This window comes from Manduca sexta, chromosome 23 (genome assembly GCF_014839805.1).
Source record: "Manduca sexta isolate Smith_Timp_Sample1 chromosome 23, JHU_Msex_v1.0, whole genome shotgun sequence".
Classification (NCBI taxonomy): Eukaryota; Metazoa; Arthropoda; class Insecta; order Lepidoptera; family Sphingidae; genus Manduca; species Manduca sexta.
Genome location: NC_051137.1, coordinates 9,329,751 through 9,355,351, shown reverse-complemented (window position 1 = coordinate 9,355,351; position 25,601 = coordinate 9,329,751). Strand labels below are relative to the sequence as shown.

The following is a 25,601-nucleotide window of genomic DNA, read 5'->3' as shown; positions in this document are numbered from 1 at the left end:
ATAAAATGTTATATAATTCGTGTTTTGTAGGATTAGAGGTCATTTTTAGCTTTTAGGTTACTGGTATCACCGTGCACACTGATAAATAGAATATTGAAAACCTTTTTTGCTCCTAGCCGTTTTTCACGATTGGGCATCTTCATGACGAATTTTCACTGACTTGAACCGAGAACTTGAGCCACCATCTGTCTGGTAACACTGCAATTTGCAACCATAGAGACTGAGGAAGGTTTTAATGGAGACAATCTGTCGTATTTCGTATAAATAGATATAGGTAGATACCTATATAGTTACAATAAATACATAAAGGTATACTTACTGTAGTTCTTTATACGACAGTACGTGGAAAAGAACAAAAGCTTTGTTTGCCATAGGAATTGTGGAAATAATTTCACTTGTGAATTTATTATAGTGTAAGAGAAATATTGCTTGTAATATAGGTACTTTTTATGAAAACTTATTTTTTTATGTGTAACTACGTGGAAGACTAATTTGCTATAAAGGATTTACATCTGTCAAATTGCTAAACATTTGTGTGTTACGAAAACTACGATTAATCGTCTTTATGTAAACCATAACTGCACTTCGAAAACTATTGTTCCCAGAAATCGGTGGTGTGAGCTCTGACAACTGTGATGTATATTTGTGACGACTATCGTAAAAATCAATGTAGTGACTCATGGGCATCTAAAATTTTCTAATAATCTAATAATTTTAATTTGCATTAATTTATTTTACACAAACTATGTAAGAGATTATGACAAATTAACACCGAAACTTGTATAAAGTAATTTTTTACCAATTGTAAATAATTATGTTATTATAATTTTAAGTGTCCCATCGCTGTTTTAAGATCTGGGAGGAACTTTTAAACTCGTTTCATCCATCTAAGCCCATATAATGTTCTAGCAATATTGTCGAATGTGTCTAGTATATCTTGTCTTTCTTTCCTTGTATGATATAATGATTATTTATTTTGTGTTAAATGTAAGTATATTTTTACAGTGAACATTTAGTGTAACACAAATAATATTATTTTCAGCTCTAAATATGACTTCAGGACCGTACAACTATTCATATATATTCAAATACATCATTATTGGAGACATGGGTGTTGGCAAATCTTGTCTACTACATCAGTTTACTGATAAAAAATGTAAGTTTATGTTTAACTTGCAATCTGTATGTTTTATATATTGTATACTCTATTCAAATGTTTGTTATTAAAACATAACTTGGCCTTGACTTTGATGCAAAATTACAGTGTAAACTCACTACATTGTCTTTCTCTATAACAAAAATTTCTTTATAACACAGAAATTAATTTCATTGGTTCATCCTAAAAGCCCTTTTATCGATAATTTGACATACTATAGTGCAACAGTAAATCTTTATTACAATGAAATACATCCATTCCATATCTAGACACATTTGTAAGGCTTTGTAAGTACGACACATGATACCAGCCACTTTAATTTTGTCATTTTTCATTGTTTAACCCTGTACATTTAATACTAACTGTTAATGTAAAACAATAAGTGAAAAAAAAATGTCTCAAATATGACTACTAATCACTTTGGATTGGATCCACCCATACCTTACCTATAGAAAAGCTCAACCATTATTTTCATTAAATGGAGAGCAATGCCATCATTGCTCTCTATTTAATGAAAATAATGAGGAGCTTATTATAAAATAACACTGCAAACCAAAATAATATTTAACTTTATGGATGGATGGGTAAATAAGAAATTATTAAAACACAGCAATGTAATTTTCTTTCCAATTTGTTTTTATATTCATATTATGCACATTAAATCCTTTGTAAATGGTTGTGTGCCTTTTTTAATGCATATACTCTACTTCATTAAGCTGGGATGTCTGTTTTGGATTTATAGGTTGGGCCTCAAGACATGGTTACCTTTTAGGCTATGGTACGTGAAGGTACTCTGGTGGGCGAGAATGCTTATCAAGTAGCTTATCACATAGTCAGTAAAAAATAATTCATCTTTATTTTAACTAAAATAAATTTTATTATTGAAACACTTCACCATCAATAAACTTGATTGCTTAGATTCCCTTAAAAATAAATTTCAACTAGATATCTCTATGCATTCCGGGAAAATGGGTCTTGACAAACACAAGGACAAATAATCATCCTATAATGGTGCCTTTTGAAGTATGGAACCCTGAAAATAATAACCTATCCTAACTTGCTTTTGATTATTTTTTCAACCATTGCATATGTGTTATCGGTAAAATTCACCAATAAACATGAATACAAGTGTCCTAGTGAATGTCAGATAAAGGAAATTGAGGCACCACACTAAAAGACTTTTATAGGCACTAAGACCCCAAGTCACCATTACAACTGGTGTAAATTCATATCAAACAATGTTATGTTTTTGTTCCATTTTCAGTTATGGCTGATTGTCCTCATACGATTGGTGTCGAATTTGGAACACGCATTATTGAAGTAGCGGGGCAAAAGATCAAATTGCAGATATGGGACACTGCTGGACAAGAGAGGTTCAGAGCTGTCACCCGCTCATACTACAGAGGTGCGGCTGGTGCACTGATGGTATATGACATTACTAGAAGGTATTCACTTTTTATAATAATGTCTTTATTATGTACTACAACATACTATAAATAATAAGCCACAGTATGTAAATGAAATATTTTTGAGTTTTTCTATTAGACAATAATCCTCAAGACCACAGTAGACCAACATACTTGGATTTTATTGCATACTAGCTGGTGTTCCTGGCTTTGTTCGCATATACTACAGAAATAAGTTAAGGATTATAATTGTTAAGAGTGTTTTGAGATCTCTTTTTTCATTTCCTGTAACATCTAAAGCAATATTATGTTGTGACTTTAATACTGAGCATAACATTGGATTAGTTTTTGATTATTGCATGTATGTTTTGTGGGCGACTATGAATGTGTGATGAAAATATTATCTCTAGTACTGAGTGTCAGATTTCCCCGCATTTAAATAAATATATATGTGGTGCTTTATATGCCACATGATATTGTCGCATATATTGTTTGATATTTCATATTCGGTTTCGAGTACATTTTAGGGCAAACTCAACTTTTTGGCTTTAGATTACCGCCTATGCTTAAAATATATTTTAAAGAAGACTTTAAAATAAGTTTAAAAAATTTAAGTTTGAGCGCAATTTACATAGATTTTGTAAACACACTTATATAAATATTATGTTAAATATGACTAACTATTTCAGATCTACTTATAATCATCTCAGTAGCTGGCTAACAGACACTCGTAATCTGACGAACCCGAGCACTGTGATATTTTTAATCGGTAATAAATCCGATCTGGATGGACAGAGGGACGTGACATATGAAGAGGCTAAGCAATTCGCTGATGAAAACGGACTAATGTTTGTTGAAGCCAGTGCTAAAACGTATGTTATTGTACCAAATTAAAATATTTTTCAATAACTTCATTACTTATAGTTGAATGGCTTCATTAATTATTGTAAACTCTTTTCAGGGGTCAAAATGTAGAAGAAGCCTTTCTAGAGACAGCTAAAAAGATCTATCAAAGTATTCAAGACGGAAGACTGGATCTGAACGCGGCGGAGTCGGGCGTGCAGCACAAGCCGGCGTCGCCCGGCCGCCCGCTCGCCGCGCCGCCCGCCGCGCGCGACCACTGCGCCTGCTAACCGCCGCGCCGACACGCCGACACGCCAACGCGCCAACACGCCAACACGCGCAGTAACATATTCAAACAATATACTTAACCTTTAAGAATCATCATGTTAGCTATATTTAAATATGGTCATATTATATTTTGTTTTAGAAATTATTGCAATATAAGCACGAGTATTATAAAATGTGAATATGTTCAAAATTATTATATATGATATAAATGCACAGACCATTTGCACCCAACCTGGAAGTCACATTAAAGTTAGTTTTTAAATGAATAGTTTCACTAACGAATGTGTCTGAGGAGTTTTGCCATTCAAAATTAAGAAGGCAAGTGTCACTTACAAAAATGAATCCACCTCACCACTGTGTAAACTGAGAACCTTGTAATCTGCCTTAAATTTGGTAGGTTATAATGCAGCTCATGCTGAGTATTAGTGACTAAGAAGAATAGGTCCGACTTGAAACAAAGATTCGTATCGCGGCTAGGATATAATCCGCGGCTTCTTCGTTCTTCTACTGACTTGTGTTTGAAGTAACGTAAGATATAAATTATTGAGAATGAAAAAACTTAGTGTGCCAGATTGGGAGAATTTCTCTCAAATGAAAGGAATTTCGAACACAGCTGAGAGAAATTTTAAGGTCCTCACTCTCCCTATACACGATAGGGAGAGTGAGGGCGAAATAATTATACCACTTCTAAAATAATAACAGTAGATCTTTATGCAAGAATACCATATTCCAGTTGTTTGTTAAATATAAAAAAAAAACGAGAGTACTGCAATACTTATGGGTTGATGGTTGAAGATTGTCATGTAGGCTGAGATTATCGCCTGAAATATAAACTAATACTTTTGGGATAAATAGCAAAAATCGCCCCATATGTCATTAGATGGTTACGGAAGTGTTGCATGTGAAAAGAAGATATTTAATTAACAAATAGATGCACAATATTATATCCATTTTCTTTTATGTGGAAATTGAACTCACTTTTAAGAAAAAAATACCCTTTAAATTAAAAATACACAATACCTTTTTAATGTTTGGTAATTATTGTTTTTGTTCACATTTTATAATATTTATCTTAGTACAGTGTACATTCCATATAAAACTTAATGTTGCATTAAGATGACCAAACATGTTTTTATTTCAGATTTTTAATTTTATTTGAAACAGTCTAATCCCGCTTTCGAACTTAGTACTAGGATTGAAATTGTAAGGGAAAATACGAAAGATCACAATGCAAGAAACACGCTATAAAAACATGTCGTGGCCCCTAATCACTAAGTTACACTGCATTTACGGAGAGGAATAGTTAGGTGTGTCGAGCCGAATACTTTACCAATGTTACTTTAGTATCAGTTACAATAACTTTACCTGAAAAAAACCTATAAAGAAATCATGGCTATATTTTTAACTTCCTCTCTCTGTCTCTCTCTCGAATGTTATGGATACTTGTACCTCAATAACTCAATAACATTTTTATATAAAAACAATACTATTTACTCAAACAGAAGGTTAGGAAGTCTAATCATTGAGTTATTTAAATAAAAAAAGGATTTTTTAATAGCTTGTTGTGGCACACAGACAAAACCGATTCAAAGATTTTATTTCCTAAACTTCTTGTAACCGTTATTAAATTAACAACATTATCGGCTGTATACACTTAATAACATTTCGACTTGTGAATAGGACAATTTTTCAAGTGTGCGTCTATAGTTAAATCAGGCGATACGAGAATTAGCTTAAAATGATCTAGGTAGTCCCAATGTTCATTTTCATGGGGAAAAAATAGCACCATTTAATTTTAGATCAAATTACCATTAAGATTAGAAAAAAAAACAGCTACATTTAAAAAGTGTCTGAAACTCCATTTTCATCTAATTACGAAATTCAAGACTTCGATCTCGTTTATCGTATTAATGTGTTTGTTTATTTTTTATTTTAATTTATATTACCGCTACTAATCTATAGAAAATATTGAAATACTTCTTCAAAATGTAAGAAGGTACTTTGATCAAGATTAAATTTTTATTTAAAAAGAACTTTAAATAAAATCAACAAGGTACTCCTTTGGTTTTCTCATTGACACTACTTTCCAGTTATATTGTTAATAAAGGCTGGGTAAGCCAATACAAGCAGTTTTGGAATTGCTTGGAGCATTATTCACAATTCACTTTTATACTTAGCTATAGAAACAGGCTTGAAAAATGTATCTTTATATTCAGAAAAAAAGTAGGATTCCATAGGATAAAAATCCTTAGGTGTATACAAATAGTTCATATCAAAGATTTAAGATTAAGTATTTAACATACTTATGCGCAAAATTAAATTAATTACTATTAATATAGACTGTTATTAAAATAATTTACATTCGATTACATTTTAAAAATATGTCAATACTTATTAGACCAAACACTTTGTAATTAAGAAGACACTTTTAAACACTGCATAAGTACGTGAAAAATTTTGCCGTTTCTGTTTCCACTCTTCTATGCATAATATTATATTTGTATCTTTCGTTCTCAAACAAGTAAATACGTCAACTTAGTAGTCGCATAGTCGTGATCCCTCACCCATATAAAATAAATAAATCCTTAAAGACGTGGATATCAGGCACTACTAAGATTATTTTGTCCCTAAAACTACCGAGGTAACCTACCTATGCGGAAGATTCGAAACAAAGCAACGAAGTTTATACTTATAGACGGAGTTTAATATACAAATAACCATCAGATTGATACAGCAGGGAACACCATGTATAAAATTAGTTTTGTAATTGTAATATGGTATTAAAAAACTAATTACGTTGTAATAATAGCTTACTTCTTACAAACGCATATAGGTAGGTACATGCGGTTTCTTATCAGAAATGGTCAGTGAATTATCTCTATTAGAGATTTCATTGTGTTCGCTTTTTTATATTAACTTGTTTTATATGTATGTACTGCACGCAACAGCTCTTTGTATATTGTATTTTCAGCATAGCTATTTGAAGTTTAAAAAAAATGGTTAGATAGTTTGCTTGCTGAGATCGAATCCTCGAATTCTAATTTTATAGTCGGCTCGTCACCCACTGCGCCACTGAAGCCTTGAAAGTAAATAATATAAGTACTATATTATGATACAACTAACTGACTAATGGTTGCAAATTAACGTACTTGCTACGGGATCCTGTTCTTGCGTGGTTATGGCACGTGATACAATACATAATATTATTAACTCGTTACAATGCAATAGTTGCACTCAGCTTTGTCTGTGTAGATAGTTGATTAAGAAATAGCGAGCAAAAAATATTTTTTGTGTATAATTGTGTAAGGAAAGCTAAAGTATTTAATGTAACACTTTAATGCCTGGCAACAGTTGTATAACTGAGTATGGTGTTATCATTTTATTATTATTTTAATGCAGTTTATTATTAGGTACGAAAAAAACCGGTATTGAAACGAAACTCTTAAGATATAGGTGATGGTGTTTCTTTCAAACCTTAAAGAAAACAATCCAATTTTAACCTGCTAATTTATGATCACAATTTTTTGTCGTCCTTCCAAATTTGCGTAAGTGAAATATGGACTATGGACAACCAAGAAATAACATTGAGAAAGAAGGAATATTTAAAGTTTTCACTGTTAACGTTGTGTACAGTCAGCCACATAGGTAAGTTAACAATTTTAAAACTCTTCTACACAATTTAAATCGAAATATCATTTTTTCTGTATCTCAGTTTTCATTCGTTTATTTTAGTGAAAAAAACGATGCTTGATGAGGACACAAAATTAAACGGCGATTTGAAATTGTGCAATTGTATAGCTACTTATTTGGCCGACTGTAATTTGTACTTCGAACGCGAAGTGAGACTTGTATCGAACTAATAGGGTTCCTTATTTAATACATTCAGTTACAACACTTGTGTTGTCAAATTGAGCAACGTAAGTGATGTGCGGGAATGTACAAATGTAACTTTCTCATGTATTTTACCTGGTAGGTATTTTGAACCCTTGGTTTGGTACTCAATATTTTGTAATTATTTGAATTGACTGTTATTTAGTTTTGTGTCTATATGCAATCATAATATTTATAATCTAGTATGTATTGTAAGTTGGTTGTTAAATCACCATTAATATGTATTATAAAGTGATGACGGTGCATATTCATGATACAAAAGAATGGTTTCTTTATTTTAAAGTCTTTAATAACATTCAAGGTATGTCGTTATATATAAACAGTTGGTAAAATTGAATTGGCCCCTCACCAGTTTTAAAGGAAAATAAAGTAAACAAAAATTTTAATATTATTATTTTGTAGTATAATAATAAATAGTATAATAGATAATATTGTATTATTATTTATTTTGTATCGATATGTTTAAATAAACGTTTGTACAGTCTCAAAAATGTTTCAATTATAATGCGATATAAAAATATTATACGTATCTGAATTATTAATAAATTTTTCACATTCAACTGAAGCTCATTGAAAAATCTGTCACATTCATCAGATTTTCAAATTAATATTCACAAAAACAAACAGAAATGCAGCCGCGCCATTTGGACGGTTGGAAAACTCATTAGTAGTCTCTATTAAAAATTTAAACAGGCTATGAAAGGTAACTGATTGTATTTAAAAAAAAATACAAAAACAATATGTAGTAGTATTTATAATTAAAAAAAAAATAAAATATAAAAAAAAACGAATACTCTTCATAGAATAATGTAAAATACTGTTTCCTCCAATTATTTACATGTATAATAATAGAAAAAGATTTTCTTAAATCACATAATATTTAGACTTTTTTTTACAACTTATTACTTTATAAATTCGATTTATTATAGGGTGTATAAATACTATAAATAGGTAAAGTAATATAATGTTTACAATGATTCAACACTATACAAAAGATAAAAATATCACAATATATAAAAAAGGCAAGTAGTAAAGGCATTTGAGCATGTGTAAATGCTTCAATATTGTTAATGTTAAGGAAGCGAGCATGTTACTTGACCGTCACCAATATCTAACAAGGCAATCTAACAAGTATTAAGTATAAAAAATTCATCAATTTTAACTAACCATTGGTTTGTTACTTTCTGCCACATTTTGTTTAGGACCGAAGGAGACAAACCATTGGTCGGTCGAAACAATGATTACAGTGTCGTATAAGAGTTGAAGATTTAAAGCTTGGAGTGTGTGGTGAGCAGCAGGACGTCGTGCATGTCCCGCAGCGATGCCTCGAGCGCGGCGCGGTACTGCGCGGCGCTGGTGTCGCGGTGCTGCTCGAACGCGGCCGTGGCGATGTTCACGTCGTCGTCGCGCGGGTTGTAGCACGTCGCGTACCCGTCCGCCACCAGCGGCCCGTAGCACATGAACCCGTCGCACTTGCACGCCACCTGGACACGTAAAGTGTAAGATCTTTCAAATTAGGCCCGTTTGAGATTTAATATGTTATCGCACCAATTTTTTAAATAAACTTTCCGCCAAATCAATATTTTTTTGGGGAAAGTGGGTAAATAGTTGTCTAATGAAAAAGGAAGACAAATGCGCAAAACGGTATTATTGCAGTTGGGGAGACAATTTTACTTCTCAAATCCTATTTATCTTACTAATATGATAAAAGCGAAAGTTTGTATGTTTATATGGTTGTTAAAAGTAAACTCAGAAACAGGTCAGATTTGGATGAACTTTGGAAAATACGGAAATTCATGTCCAGCATTAATTCGGAACATAGTCTATGTATGTGTCAAAAAAAGTTAAAGTAATCTGTATGTTAACGCACATACTAGTTTTTGTCCAGGTTACTTGCTCCCGTATGAAATAGGGGCCGTTCAAGTATTACGTAATGCAATTTTTACCCCCCAGCTCCCCATGTAACGCGCCATAACTTTTTCCTGTACGTCCCCCCCCCCCTCCAAAAGTAAAGTGTCCATTTTTTTTAATATTCACAATTATTTACGCAAAATACCGCAAAGTCGCTAAAATACCTTTGTTGTTGTTTTAAAATACATAAACCAATGTTACATAACGCATCGTAACGGTTTACAAGAACCCTCGTCCCCCAAATTGCGTTACGTAATACTTGAACGGCCCCATAGTTGAATTTTGTAAATCGGATCATTTTAATAGCTAACACTGGTGTTACGTCGTACCGATTTGTAGCGGCAAAGACTTTTAACACGGGTGAATCTGCGAGCAACACTTAGTATTAAATATATTTTATCATTAAAATAGTTATGTCTAAATATACCTGGCTGGTAGAAATCCTCATGTGCGCACTTCGAGTGAATCCTGGATCTGAGTAAAGTTTAGGTAAAGGAATACCGTTTTCTATGGCGGTGAGCTTCAAGCCAAGTAAGTGACGGTCGACACCCAGTCCTTGAAGTGCCTTGAGAAATAAAGAAATACTTTTAACATCTACGAAATATAGACAAACAATAATTTCAAAATATTAAGTAAAATAACAAAAATCTATTAATACAGTTAAGGACATTATTTTCAAATAAACACATAATAATATGTAAAGTATAAATGTTAAAAGACTGACGGAGTGCAGAATTAATTTAATTATATGAGTCCGTGACCCCAACGAAGTATTGAAAACACAACTATCATGAGTACTCGCCTGTACTGTGTAATCCTTGTGCGCTTTTATGGCTTTTTGCAACGCGGCAACTTTTTCTTTCGGTGAGCTTTTCGTGTTCAACATTGTTTTCGCGAAATCTATCGACTCGATGGAACAAGAACGTATGGTTTCCGTGCGCCCGCCCACATACATCCTGGTGGCGGCAGATTCGTAATGGGCGCCAGGCGTGTTGTGCAATCTAAGTTTAATAATTATTATTATGAGTTTCATGATTGATCTAGCTATTGCTTTCTTGGTTTACGCATCGTATATTTGTGCTAAATTCGGAGTTCAATACCAAACCATTAAAAATATGAGTTCAATTTGAGACAAACAGATAGTCAGCGAACGCGGGTTAAGGAATGGGACGGACAGCCGTCTCGTATACAAGCTCCTAAGAATGCCTAAATAAATTGGTAACTTTATTGTACATACGCGGACCTACAATGGCAGCTAAGTAACTGCACAGCTGCGTTGCGTAATTTACCTACCTATAAAAAGCCAACTGCATCGCCATCTGCAGATAACTATCAGGACTCAGTTTTTGAGACTTAATAAAGTTTTTGCCGTATTTGTCATATTGGAAACAGTTCAGCTCAAGATTTCCAACTAACCTATAAAGAAATGAAAATTAATTCATTAAGCATACATAAAACAGCATTTATGGTTTTCACTCAATTTACTAGGTGAACATACTTATCTAAGTTCGTGCGTGCGGTTTTTATCATTTCATCGACTTTAGAAGTAACGTTGAACTTTAACAACACTGGCGGTTTAGGATTTGCCGACGTTTTCGAGTTTTCCTTACCACGCTCTCTGTGAATTAATAAATTATAATATATCATGTACCTACGTGTGTTATCTACGTTTGAAAGTTTCATCTATTTTTGGGTCAGAGTAACTTTTTAATTCAATCCCAACATAATAAATAGCATAATATAATTCAGTCCAACATAATTTATGAAAATGCTTTAGCACTGTATTATATTTCTTCAAATATAATATAGTCAATATCACGGATTAAATTTGTAATAAAATTATAATTGTAAGTGCACTTTTATATTTTTATAATTGATGGCACAATTTTATTTTGCTTAAAATCCCTAAAGAGATAAATATTAAAACAAGATGACTAAAACAAAAAGTAAAAATAAATCAAAATATGCATACATATAATTAATTATGAAATCAGTCATTACAGCAATGGGTTGGCCTTCGGCGGGTGAATGTTCATACGTTAACCCAGTTACACCATCAGCCCCAACAATGAACTGAAAATTAATTCAAATCAATATACAAATAAAAATGAAATAAAATTGCATTGGAAACTATTGTTAACCCATAGAGTAACGTAACATAGAAGGGTCCTTACGATCCTGTGGCCAATAGGTTATTAACCCTATTTATTGGGTACATATTAGCCTCTAATGTTAATAAGTTTGTACCTGAATAGTTTTGTCAAACCATCTGTTGCCTCCGTTGGCGGCCGCCCCTCCGCCGTGGATAGTCTGTGCGCCGGCGACGTTGCGCCGAGCGTTATCATCGGGACATTTCCACAAGCCGACCGGCGAATCCAAACATAATACAGCAATACTCTTTTCTATATCCTCCAAAGACTCCTTGTTTGTTTTATCTGCAATTAAACTCATTTTGTTTGTATAACTGATGTTAATTTTTAGTGGATAATATTGATTTGCTCTACTTGTTAGTATTCCTTAAATCTACACGGAGAGTTAATAGCAAGAAAGGCCATAAACTTAGACCATAAAGTTTGTAGATTAGTCATATCGACGTTCTTTCTAATTATTATTTGGTATTGCATATGCTTGTACTAACAAATTGTATCATCTCCATCCGTAACGTCAGCGACGATCATCTTTTTCAAACTCAAAAACAATATTATGTACTTTTGGCTGAAATTTTCACAGAATATGTGTCAATATAGTGGAAAACTACAATAGGCAAATAGCGTTTGGGATGCGGAATACTCTTTCACTGATTTTGCGTTGCAGTTGGTTTTTATATCTAGCTTATGTTCGACGACCTTGTATCTAGATTGGAACATTTTTGAAATATGTATCACTGCACCGGTCCCGTGGTTGTATTACAGTGCTGAGGGTCACGTAATGATATTGGATTTTTTTCTCACTTTAAAACGGAATCGCAACTTTGAGCCTGATATGAGGAAAGGCACGGTCATATACGACAGGATTACCAAAGCGACAAGTGCACTAGTTACGCATCTTGCTATCCCTTTGCGGAAGGCGTGAGTAATGAGTATGTATATACAGTAAAATTAATAGTTATTTACATTTCAAGATCTAAGCAACGGAATATCCATGTACCACATCTTTGAATAAAAGTTTCTTCTTACCTTCTCTAAGTAGTCGATAGGCCGCCGCCCAATTATCGCGATTGTCTGATGTAAGTATACCGATGCCTTGGCTCGTGGGTTTGCTTGATTGCTTTATAACTTTCTCCAATTGTGAGACAATTTGATCTTCGCTCAAAATAACATTATCTTGTCCCCAGAGGTCAACATGGAAAATCTACAAAATAACAATCGCAAAAATGAATTGTAAATGGGTCAAGTTTAATTTGGAAAGCAGGAAAATGAATAGCGAAGGTAAACGCTTTAATCACAATATATCTTTTTGTGTCGGGATATCGGGGGGTTCAAACCTCAGCTCGTACAAAACTTTGTATCCATTTATCTATCAGAATTGTCCTAGGGTAGATTCCGCAGTGGGCATTAAGGTTATAGATGGAAAGCTGGTATACATTTTGGGAAGATGTATGAGTCAATGTAAGATATTGTTAAAAACTTCTTCTAGTGATACCTGAATACGTAACTGCAGACCTGTCTAAAGGGTTGCAGGTTGTAAGCAACCTTTAAATATATTAAAATACTACATCACATCTCAGCGTGCTTCCCTTTACGACTGTGATGATGTACCCGCTCGGTCACATTTTAAGTTATTTATAGTGCTATGCACTCATAATCATGTTAAACATTCTCACTCCCAAGCTAATAAAATATCTCATAAAAACTACCCACTTTTTGTAATAGTCACAAATTTCAATAGATTCAAGTAATGTTTTTAACTTTTTTTTAGATACTACAGATTTATTATAAGTATAGATTAACTTTTTTTTAGATATAAATACACTCTCCCGACAGAGCTTGCGACCTGGTTCAATTATCTACTTTTTTTTATTTTCCACTCTTTAAATATAAAATTCGAAGATAATATGATTTCAAACTTTATACAGTACATAATAATTATTCTCACATGGTTATTATGGAAGACTGTGACATGCTTTTCATTATTATACGACAGCTTATCGCGTTTTTCCCAAGGTATTCTGCATGTTCCAAAGATTTTTTTGTATTGTTGCATATCTAGTGGGCTTTTACCCATCATTTCTACAGGAATTTTCTCACTGAAATGTAATACACAAATGTTTTAATGAGTTCTTACGAGTAATATAGGAGTTATTGAATAGTGTTGTAGGACAATCAAAGCAGCAAATTGGGTTTCTAAATACAATGTTGCGGATCAATAATAGGTATGTTTTTTAATTTTTTTCGTAGTTTAGTTATGTATTATGATTTTAGTTAATATTTTTTTATTTGTGAATAAAAGGATCCCATTTAAATCTGCAGTATGTAAGATATAATATATCTACTCACAATGAACTGCTCCCAATGAAGAATTTATTAGTTTTTTATTAACCATACTCAATAAACTTTACCTGTCTATTAAATCTTTATAATCAACAGCCGCCAATAATGTTTTTGCAGCATACCGCAGTTGTTCTTTTTGATTCTTGAACTGACGGAACGGAAACACTAAACCAGGACTAGAATACACTACCACTGGATCGCGATACTCCAAGTAAGCTGTGTTCAACCACCAGTCTTCCAGCCAGTTTAGATGTTTTTCAGCTCTCTTCTCGAGCAAGCTCTGGAAATTAGTAAATTCCAAGATAGGTGAAAGTGCCACAAACAAGTTACCATAAATGATTGCTGGATATAAAAACAAAATGGTGAATTTTATATTAACACATGTATGTTATATAGTATTAATCAATTAATTTACTGCAAGATTGTTATAAATCAGTTTGAAGACAGAGAAGAAACGATATTATATAAATATTATACAAATTAATATGACTGGGTAAATTTTTCTATGATCATTGATTTACTCAATGAGCAAATAGTTAGACAGTAAAGCGTTTAGGGAACATTATAATGAAACCTGAAGACAATAGGGTGTTTTAAATTTTTTTAAATGTATGTACAACGATAGAGGACTAGTCACTTATAGCGTCCATTATATTTTTATTGTAATATGCTCAACTTGTAAAAATTCATGATTTAGTTTTTTCATTTATAATTTCGCACTAAAACGCGTTGTCACGTGACATTATCCCTGTACGACGTCATCACAAACATACACCAACTTTCGTGACAGTTGTTACACCTAAGAACAAAACAAATGTTTGAATTTATATCAGTTACTTTTGCGCTAAAATGAATGGGCCAGCATATTATAAATATTGTTCGGTGCCTTTATATAAAAACTCGTTAGTACTATAACTGTTCATTCATGTGTCAAAATAAACAAAAAAATAAAGAAGCGTTTAACTTTAGCATGACGAAATGCAAAATATGCGTCGGGTAAATCGACGATTTATTTTTGTGGAGATAATTTCAATGTAAGTTTATAGTTTTATATTGTATTATAAATGTTGTTGTCATAAAAATGAATGTTTTAATAAAGTGTCAAATATAAAATATGTGTTGAGGCCTACAATGTTTTTAATACATAGATACGTTGGCCGAGCTAAATACTGGCAAGACGAAAGCTAGGTAATTGCCCGACATTCACTTCATTCAACCTCCAACCACTATCGCTGCTAGTCGGCTTCCTAACTTTTTGTATTTTTATAAATAAAACGCCTTCCTGTGTTTTTAGACGATTTAAGTACAAATTATATTCCAACAGTGAATGAAAAAAAAAAGTTTCATCTCGTACGTTAGTAATAAGTATACACTATTTAACTTATTTTAAAGTAATAAATGCATTTTAGTCGACTGTCATGGCGACGGGGCGGTCGACGCTCGGGCCCACTCTGGCCCGCTCGGGCACACTCGGGCCGTATCAATGCGAGCTACTAGGACTGTGACTATTGCCGGCGCCACACACAGACAAATATTTGAACAAATACTTTGCCACTCATTTGAACAAAGTTACAGACACTGACCAAATTTCAATTTTTATGGCTTTTACTTTTAGGTTTCCATAAAATCGGTTCTTCTTCAAGCAACTCCATAACTTTGAACGCTTTGATGTGTGGTCGAAAAACAGATACCGAATGACAAATACGCAAACATTTAAACAAACTTTGCACAAATACTCAAATACCCGTGTCACACATGAGTTCAAACAAGTGTTCAAATATTTTCGTTATGTGTAGCGTCGGCATTACAGTCCTGGAGCGTTACAGAGTAAAAATAGTTAATTAAAATGACGAAAATAAAATATTTACAATACATTTAAAATAAAAAAAAAATGTGTTAGATAAATTATTTTGCCCACTACTCTCTCGTTGAGCAGTTTTATTTTTTTTGCTTACACCATTCAAACACCCTATTCTAAATGATATTGACATTTTATTTGAGTAAATAGACATTTTTATGAAGCCAACTGAGCCTTTAGAAATTCATGATGGATTAAGTTGCCACATAACATACTAACCTGTAGCTTTCTTCCAACACCTTTATCCGAGATAAAGTCTTTTACTATAGATGTTGTTACAGCATACTCTTCATCATTTAAGTGAGGTCTGACTGTTTTTAAATATTTAGTTAATGTGTCTTCTAGTTTTGGAACTGGTAGGCTGGGCAAATTTTGGATATTTCCTTTGGTGCTTGTGTAATTATTTATAACTTGGTAAGAACTAGCATAAGGCTCCAAGAAAAATGTTCTGTATCCAACCTGCAATAATATAAATTGCCCATAAATGGATGGCAATGGCCAGTGTACATCCAAATCTTAAAATTTGAATAATTGTCATATTTATAGTATTAGTAGAATTTAAATGAATTACCATTTTCGTAATGCTACGCAGCATTATAACTCTGTAACAAAGATTAATAATTTAACAAAAATCTTTTAAACATATACTTTAAAAAAAATTAAGATAATAAGTGATTATTGTTTAATTGTTTTAATGTGTGCTCATGTTTATTAAGGCCCTAACTCATTTTGCAAGTTTTTTTATTTTATTTTATATTCCAGAACTGCCTTGCTCCGAACCTTACTAGGTGCCTGCTTTACACTGGATACACTGTATAAAGCACTGTAAATACCTTGAATGCAAGTTTAATTAGTGTTGCTTACTTGGTTAACGTTTATATATTATGAATTTATTGTTTATAATATTAGAACATTTTAATGTTTTTGTTATTAGGTCATTAAATATATTATGCCTAAGTCCAACCTGATATAATCAGATATAAAATTGATTCCATCAGAAAGAAGTATTACTACTTTTTATCTATATTATCACAATTGTCACTATCATCTTAGATGTTATGATAAAAACAATAAAACTTATAAGAGCTATCAGTTAACATAACAACTAGCTTATACATACATTTCCTATAAGAACAAAAGAGTAACCAATGACTTAATATTGTGTAGTTACAAAATTGATGATCTGGCAAGGAATATAAGTTATGTTGCAAGTCCTACAATTTTGTAATAAGCATGTGCTCCATGAATCAAATTTTATCCGTGCTTATTTTTTTATTTCGTTATTACTTTGATATTATTTACATTCAAACTACATTTAAAACGTAAAAGTTAAGCTAATTCAAAATTTCCCAAAAACCTTTCGTAGAACAAGCTCGACTCTTTTAGAACAAGCTTTATCTACCTACTTATTTCATTTATTACATTAAATATAGTCTTATTTATGAAAAACTAGCTTTTAATAGTTCATAATTCATATTGAAAAGTAAATGTCCATTAGCATAATATTACCATATTTTAAAGATTCTTAAAAAGCCCACGTATCAAGTATATATCAAATAAAATTAAATAGTTTTATGATAAGGATGCCTCTTTTTACTTATAGTTAGAATAAAATAAAAATATAATGAAACTTTGTACCTTCTCGTAATAAAAACTAACTGCCCGTCTCCTTTCCAACTTTGTACTTTCAACTTTGATAGTATTTGATAGGTAACTACCTACCTACCAATACACGTTCGCTATCACTGTTTTTTTTAATTTATTCATAGCCATGATATCGGTAACACTGTTACCTGTTGTTACCAACTGCTAAAAATATTTTCTTTATGAAAAGGAAATAAAACCCTAACAATGATAATTTTACTTAAAAAATACCAAAACAGTTTTCTTATTATTCCTAATTCTCATTCCTTCAATTCTCCTCGTAAATTTAGGAATAAAACGCTAAAGTTGGTAACTCTGGGGATTTCTGCTAACCACAACTGAGTCTAAAATATAGAAAAATCGACCTTGAAATATTAGAGTGCGTAACTAAAAAAATTACCGTCTTATTATATAAACGAGGATTTCTATAAGTAGTATAAGGTTAATTTCTTTGCCCTGAAATATCCCGTTTTTAAATCGGGTAAAATCTTGCTCTCAAAAATCTCCTCTAATTTGGGGAAAAACTTCTCCATCTGGTAACTGTGGTCGTCACTTGACGGGGCTTTTTTAGTAGGCTATTTTGATAATATTTTAAAAAATTTACTTGATTTGAAGTCTAAGGCCGGCTCCACACGTTGGCCCCAACGGCACTCGTTCAACGTGTGGATCTAGAAAATAGCATTGGCCCTAACGTTGGCGCAAGCGTTGGTAGTTGGCTGGCGCGTGTCGGTTTTTTGATAAAAGATCAAAGGAATCTGTGTCAACATTGGGGGTCCGCCCACACATCGGTGATTTGCTCAGTTCTATTGCAACACGCGTAGAGCAATCAAATTTTACAAATAGACGCGTCATACACTAACAAAATTGCACATAAAAACGGCGCAGTATTTACTATAGTCACAGCCCTAGCGGCTCGCATTGATATGACCCGAGTGGGCCCGAGTATGCCCGAGCGTCGACCGCCCCGTCGCGTCGCGTCGCCATGACAGTCGAATAAAATGCATTTATTAGTTAAAAATAAGTTAAATAGTGTATAAGTACTTATTACTAACGTATAAAATGAAACGTTTTTTTCATTCATAGTTGGAATATAATTTGTACATCGTCTAAAAATACAAAAAGTTAGTAAGCCGACTGGCCGCGACAGTGGTTGGAGGTTGACTAAGTGAATTACCTTGCTTTCGTCTTGCCAGTATTGAGCTCGGACAAGGTATCTATGTAATAAAAACATCTTAGGAGTCGAGTGCGTACGTCGAGCAAAAAATCGTCACGCGGGTGGATAAATGAAATAGCTACAGAACTTTTAGAACAAAACCCAGGCACATCTAATGATATGGAGCGCATCTCGGATGGATCATAAAAATAAAAGTATTGTAACTCAGTACCGTAAAAGCGCTTAGAGCAATTAAGATTTCTGTATCGGACATGCTCACATTGGTTCTATCGAGACAGAACTAGTATAACAGCCAACGTGTAGACACCTCATAAAATTAACCAGCCAATGTTGGCACAAGAATTGGGGCCAACGTGTGGACCCGGCCTAATACAAAAACAAGGATCAAAATCCGGTGAAAAGTCACAAAATTAACTCATTGAAATTAGGCGGAAGGGCTAAATGACAAAAAATGATAACAAAAAATTAAACCGCCTTCAAAACCACTAAAACCAAAGAATAATTTAACATTACCTAAGTATATACTGGTTATCAATTTTGGAGTCGGTGTCTATTAACAATCAAACATTGTTTTCGTACATTTGTTTTAAGATGTTTTTGCATTTGTTCATGTATTTATTTAGCTTAACTAGCAATTTTAATGACTAATGTTTTTTTTGTTAATAAGTTTTTATTTTTTTTTTTGTGTTAGAAATAATCGTGAGACCAAATAGCAAACGCCTTTTCAAACATAAAAAGAATTTACTACTTAAAGCAGTTGATGCCTCTTCGAGTAACTCCTTACTGTTAAGGATCATCATCATCATCCATCCACAATTGATGGGGTAATCGCGTAACAAACACATAAAAAAATACATACAGCCGAATTGAGAACCTCCTGCTTTTTAAAGTCGGTTAAGAAAGAGACAACGATATCTAGTGACGTCGTTAGCCATAGGTAGGCGCGCGAAAGAAAAAGTTACCGCACTACCAGTACTACCACTACGCGCTCATTGCAGTATTTTAAATATTAAATTGCTACCCATTTTGTTAGGCAATTTTATTCATAGACTAATATATAATACTGGAAAATTTTATTCCTGACTTCACAAAAGGGAATAATTGTTAAAATCGATCATTGTAATAATATTTATCGTATTATGGAGGCATTCGCGAATGTGAAATATCCATAATTCAGTACCTTGCTATTAGGCATAAATAGATAAAACATTTTAATTGTATATAAGTTAGGAAAAAAAATCATTCATCTTCTTCACGATGTTTTACTTCACCGTTAAAGCAAGCTATAATTCATAATAAATAAACACATGATTTTTAAAATATCGAAGATGTGTGCCCTTGGGTTTAGAACCTGCGGACATTCGTCTCGGCAATCCGTTACACAACCAACTAGGTTCTCGCGGCTCGCCATACCGAGCACAAATTTCAGACTCCGGGCTGATACTTAAGAAAAACCCAATAGCACTCCCAACTCAGGGACTATAGTCGTAGCGTAATATAAATAGGCACACGGGTACGCCATAATCAATATCATGGACGATGATCCATATGTGATGACATAGACTACTTCTTATCCCCGTAATTTGCTTCGTGCGCGGACAGCGGAGTATCTCTCGGAAGAAATACATCATATTGTTATTTGTTCGTGTAATTGAAAATAGTGATAGCTAGAATTAGTAGCGTAAGCTTCTAGTAAATATTTAGTAATTTTTTTTTCATCCGCTCCAGCTAATTTTATAAATAATATTCGTCTTTTTAAAACAGAAAATTAAAACAGACAGTTAGAATATAAATGTAAATGATTTAATTATTATATTTTATTAGACGGTCAGCGTTTCGCCTTATACTAATGCACACAATTGAATAGCCATTGAAATTAATGCCTTGGGGTTTTATACTCGTCATTTAACAGTTGGATGTCATGTCACGAACACTCAACGACGGACCATAGGCAATATTGATACTTCTGGCTGGCTCAAGTGAAAGTTGCAGCATTCAACCTCCGTGGCATGGTTTTAGCTTTGGCTTTGGCTTGGCTTAACAACATGGTTGCATGGCTGGCTTTGCTTGGCATGTGCTGTGTTGTTACAAAATTAAGGACTCCGTGCCACCGCCCGGCTTACCTTTTTCAGGACTGGGCTCTGCTGGTCAGTTAGAAGGAGTTCTGCATCAAACGTCTTCGGGGCTCTGGCCACCTTAAAGTAGACTCAAATTTGCGTTATGGTATACTTACCTAAAACGTTTTGGCTTCTATAAACTTTGCAATGTAAATCGTGAAGCCATAGATTGTAGTCAAAATGTACGGAAATACACGTAATCACGAATCTCTTTTTTGACGTATAGAATCGTGTTATCGACTATGAAGAATCACTTGAATGTAAACTTAATTGTACGAATACTTTTATTTATGTAGTGATCGTAAGTAATCTCCATTAATAATTCTATAAATACCTATACTTAATTATCAAAAAATAAGTAATTACATGCGGATTTTAAAGAAGTAAACTACAATTTAAGAAAATCTGAGGCATATTTGGGCTTGTTTATATCTTGCGTATCATATAAAACGAAACAGCAAATATGCACTTATTTTACATTATAGTTGGTATGAAGTACATAAATACTTACCTGTATTTTTAAACCAGCTTTTGCTCGCGGCTTCGCCCGCGTTATAAAGTTTTTCAGGCTAATGTTTTCCATTATAAAAGTAGTAGTTTCCCGGGAGCCTATGTTCTTCCCAGGGTTTCAAACTGTCTCCATACCAAAGTTCATCTTAATACGTTGGGTAGTTTTTGAGTTTAAGACGTTCAGGTAACTTTGTTTTATAATATATTTTTTTAGAACTTTTTAAGAGGAACAATCCCGTCATACATCATTGTTGCATAACTTTAACCGTTTACGCAGCGCACGCAACGGAAGCTCTCAAAACTAATAAATTGTCCCCGTATTTGCAACATGTTTCATTACTGCTCCGCTCCTATTGGTATATAGCGTGATGATATACAGCCTATAGCACCCCACAAATAAAGGGCTATCCAACACAAAACGATTTTTTTAATTCAAACTGGTAGTTCCTGAGATTAGCCATTACTGCTCCGCTCCTATTGGTCATAGCGTGATGATATATAACTTAGAGCACTCCACAAACAAAGGGCTATTCAACACAAAAATATTTTTTCAGTTCGTAATCGGTAGTTCCTGAGATTAGCCATTACTGCTCCGTTCCTATTGGGTATAGCGTAATGATATATAGCCTATAGCACTTCACGAACAAAGGGCTATCCAACGCAAAAAGAATTTTTCAGTTTGGATTGGTAGTTCCTGAGATTAGCCATTACTGCTCCGCTCCTTTTGGGTATAGCGTGATGATATATAGCCTATAGCACTCCACGGACAAAAGGCTATCCAACGCAAAAATAATTTTTCAGTTTGGACTGGTAGTTCCTGAGATTAGCGCGTTCAAACAAACAAACAAACAAACTCTTCAGCTTTACATAATAGTATAGAGTATAGATGAATATTGTCGAAATATTGTCTTTCCTGCCAGTCGGAGCTAGCTTCTTTGTTTAAGTAATATTTTTCATTTATTAACCGACTTCAAAAAAAGGAGGAGGTTATCAATTCGACGTGATTTTTTTTTGTATGTTTGTTACCTCAGAACTCGCACATTTATGAACCGATTTGGAAAATTCTTTTTTTATTCGAAAGAATTTCTCTCCAGATTGGTCCCATAAATTTTTTCAAGATCGCTTCGGTAGTTTGGTTTTAAAATTAAAAAAACTAGAATAATTATGTCGTCCAAGAAAACGAAATCGCGAATTTAGCTTTCCTGTGACGTATTTAGTTATGTTTTTGCATTGAGTTTGGTTGACTGTACTTCTCACATACTTATACATATAGCATAACATCTTTTCCCTATGTCAGGGGTAGGCAGAGGCGTAACATTTCATCGCGATAGTCGTACTGTGTGTGAAACATATCAGTTGTGTTTTTGGGTTGGGTTTAATTGACTCTACTTCTGACATAAATACATATATGTATATAGCATCACACCTTTCCCCCTTTTTAGGGGTAGGCAGAGATGTAACACCACAACGCAATAGTTATAGTATGATCGAAATATATCAGTTGTGTTTTTGCGTTAGGTTTGCTTGAATATACTTCTTACATACATATATATAGCATCACACCTTTTCCCCTTTTCAGGGGTAGGCAGAGGTGTAACATTTGAGCGCGATAGTCGTACTGCGTGCGAAACACATTAGTTGTGTTTTTGTGTTGGGTTTAGTAGACTCTACTTCTTACATACATACATACATATAGCATCACACCTTTTCCCCTTTTCAGGGGTAGGCAGAGGTGTTACACCACAGAGCGATAGTTGTACTGTGAGCCAAATATATCAGTTGTGTTTTTGCGTTAGGTTTCCTCGAATCTACTTCTTACATAAATATATATAGCATCACACCTTTTCTCCGTGTCAGGGGTAGGCAGAGAGTAGGCAGAGGCGTATAATTTCATCGCGATAGTCGTACTGCGTACGAAACACATTAGTTGTGTTTTTGCGTTGGGATTAGTTGACTCCACTTTTTACATACATACATATATGTAACATCACACCATTTACCCTTTTCAGGGGTAGGCAGAGGTGTTACACCACAGCGCGATAGTTGTACTGTGATCCAAATATATCAGTTGTGTTTTTGCGTTAGGTTTGCTTGAATTTACTTCTTACATACATATATATAGCATCATACCTTTTCCCCTTTTCAGGGGTAGGCAGATATGTAACATTTCAGCGCGATAGTCGTACTGCGAGCGAAACACATTAGTTGTGTTTTAGCGTTGGGTTTAGTTGACTCTACTTCTTACATACATACATATATACAGCATCACACCATTTCCCCTTTTCAGGGGTAGGCAGAGGTATAACACCACAGCGCGATAGTTGTACTGTGAGCCAAATAATATCAGTTGTGTTTTTGCGTTATGTTTGCTGGAATCTACTTCTTACATACATATATATAGCATCACACCTTTTCCCCTTTTCAGTGGTACTCAGAGGTGTAAGTCCTCAGCGCGATAGTCGTATCGTGAGCGAAACACAACTATGCCATTGAGACGGTCTATTTTTTACTAACACAAAAAAGCAAAAAATAAAAATAATTTTAACAAAAAATTAAACCGCCTTCAAAAACCACTCAAAACCAAAAAATAATTTCACATAACAAGTAAGTATATATTGGATACCAATTTTGGAGTCGGTGCCTAATTAAAATTGCTAGTTAAGCTAGATAAATACATTAACGAATATACGAAAACATTGTGCTGCCAGCGTACAAAGTCAGCATGTCAGATCGTCACCGAAATATTTAAATTTGTGAACTGTACACTACCCAAATTCTTCCCTTGTCAAAAATAGCTGGTCAAATGTGGGTGTATTACACTCCCTGCCTCGAAAAAAGAGGAAATAAAAAGATGAAACACCATACATGTGCTTGGTATTACACCTTTCACTGTGTATGTTGTAGTACACGCAAACCTACTCCTTTTAATTGATTTGAAAGAAATTTAGCTCATAGATAGACTATGCAACAAATATAGCTAACTAGCAATTTTAATTAGGCACCGACTCCAAAATTGGTATCCAATATACACTTGTTAAGTGAAATTATTTTTTGGTTTTGAGTGGTTTTTGAAGGCGGTTTAATTTTTTGTTAAAATAATTTTATTTTATTTTCAATATAAATTGTCTTTGTTTAAGTATATAAGCTAATTTAATTAAGTATTCTCATTGTACCTTGACTTATCATAAGTGCAACTATGTTCGCCTACATGATGAATAAAGCATTTTATTTTATTTTTAGAAAGAAATTATTGGAACAGCCAACAATACGCATATTAGCAAAATTTCAGATGACATTATTGTTTATATTTCTCATGCATATACCTGTTGTAGGTATGTATGTACATTGTATATCATCATCAGCCTATGTCTTTGTCCACTGCTGGACATAGGCAAAGAAATATAAAATCCAAATTTATGTAAAATTCAGCCGCGCCGTTTTGCAAAGGTCCGAGAACACAGGCATATTACCTATACAGTTTGTTGGTTTTATAGTTTTATTTAATTTATTGATTGTAGTTTCACGCACGCGCATTCAATGAATAGAACGTCGCCGAGTATAATAGGTACTTATATAAAATACTTATAAGTACCTATGCACTTTATGTTCGAATCCAATGTGTTCCTCTGTGACACGACCTAGGGAATTTTAGAGCGATGTAATTGACTACTATATTGCAGATAGAAGTTCCTTGGGGTTAAACCATTAGTATGACAAAGGACTGCCTTTGTGACGTAGGAATTGGCAGCCTGCAGATGGCGCGCCGTGGGATTTTGCCACAGACGTATACGTACCTTTTGATTATACGTCTGTGCATTTTGTGAGCGACGTACCCCTAATATAGGTACCTGCTTATCATCCTGAATAGGATAGTCAACGTCACGGAAATAATACATCTATAGGTATTTAGTAGGTCGCAGTTTCTGACATAGGTAGATAAGTATCTATTTTATTTATCTAAAGTAGGAGAGACTAGAGTAGTAGTAGAGAGGAAGAAAAATGTCCTCGAACACGGGATAAAGACTAATGAATATACTCGTAGTTTCCGCATACCGTCCCCGGCCCAAATGCGGTCTCTAGCGATCAATGAAAGTGCGCCATGAATATTTCAGTTGATGTATAAGTACAGCATGCTGCATGAGAATTCTCATTCGACACAAGCGACCTAACAACCAATGAGATTCATCGGTTGGTGTAAGCTAGCTTGATGCGGGGATTCAGTTTACGAGTGTTAATAGACGACAATTGAAGCTGCGCAGGAGTTTTACCGATTTACTAATGCTGGAATTGGTACGTACGAAACGTATCAAAAC

At 33.7% G+C, this 25,601-nt stretch overlaps 2 protein-coding genes across 5 annotated transcripts; one reads left to right on the top strand and one right to left on the bottom strand.

The window, feature by feature from the left end:
- The first annotated feature begins 108 nt into the window (after window positions 1–108).
- On the top strand, window positions 109–6,008 carry LOC115441042 (ras-related protein Rab-14). Of its 4 annotated transcripts, none has more exons than XM_030165617.2 (5): window positions 109–413; window positions 1,043–1,156; window positions 2,421–2,601; window positions 3,252–3,434; window positions 3,524–6,008. In XM_030165617.2, the coding sequence occupies exons 2-5, from the start codon at window positions 1,051–1,053 to the stop codon at window positions 3,693–3,695; spliced, it is 642 nt and encodes a 213-aa protein (XP_030021477.1). In that variant the 5' UTR covers window positions 109–413; window positions 1,043–1,050; the 3' UTR covers window positions 3,696–6,008. The 4 variants fall into 4 exon arrangements, with proteins under 4 accessions (XP_030021477.1, XP_030021480.1, XP_030021478.1 ...); XM_030165620.2 differs by having other exon boundaries at window positions 203–309; XM_030165618.2 differs by having other exon boundaries at window positions 209–440.
- A 1,840-nt stretch (window positions 6,009–7,848) lies between these two features.
- Window positions 7,849–17,674, bottom strand: LOC115441040 (carnitine O-acetyltransferase). Its single transcript, XM_030165614.2, has 13 exons — window positions 17,482–17,674; window positions 16,415–16,445; window positions 16,063–16,302; window positions 14,054–14,265; window positions 13,591–13,741; window positions 12,672–12,846; window positions 11,743–11,930; window positions 11,468–11,568; window positions 10,994–11,113; window positions 10,789–10,911; window positions 10,298–10,496; window positions 9,923–10,060; window positions 7,849–9,068 (listed from the first exon to the last, which is right to left on the bottom strand). Exons 2-13 carry the CDS (start codon window positions 16,436–16,438, stop codon window positions 8,853–8,855), a joined length of 1,887 nt encoding a protein of 628 aa, XP_030021474.1. The 5' UTR covers window positions 16,439–16,445; window positions 17,482–17,674; the 3' UTR covers window positions 7,849–8,852.
- Between the last annotated feature and the right edge of the window lie 7,927 nt (window positions 17,675–25,601).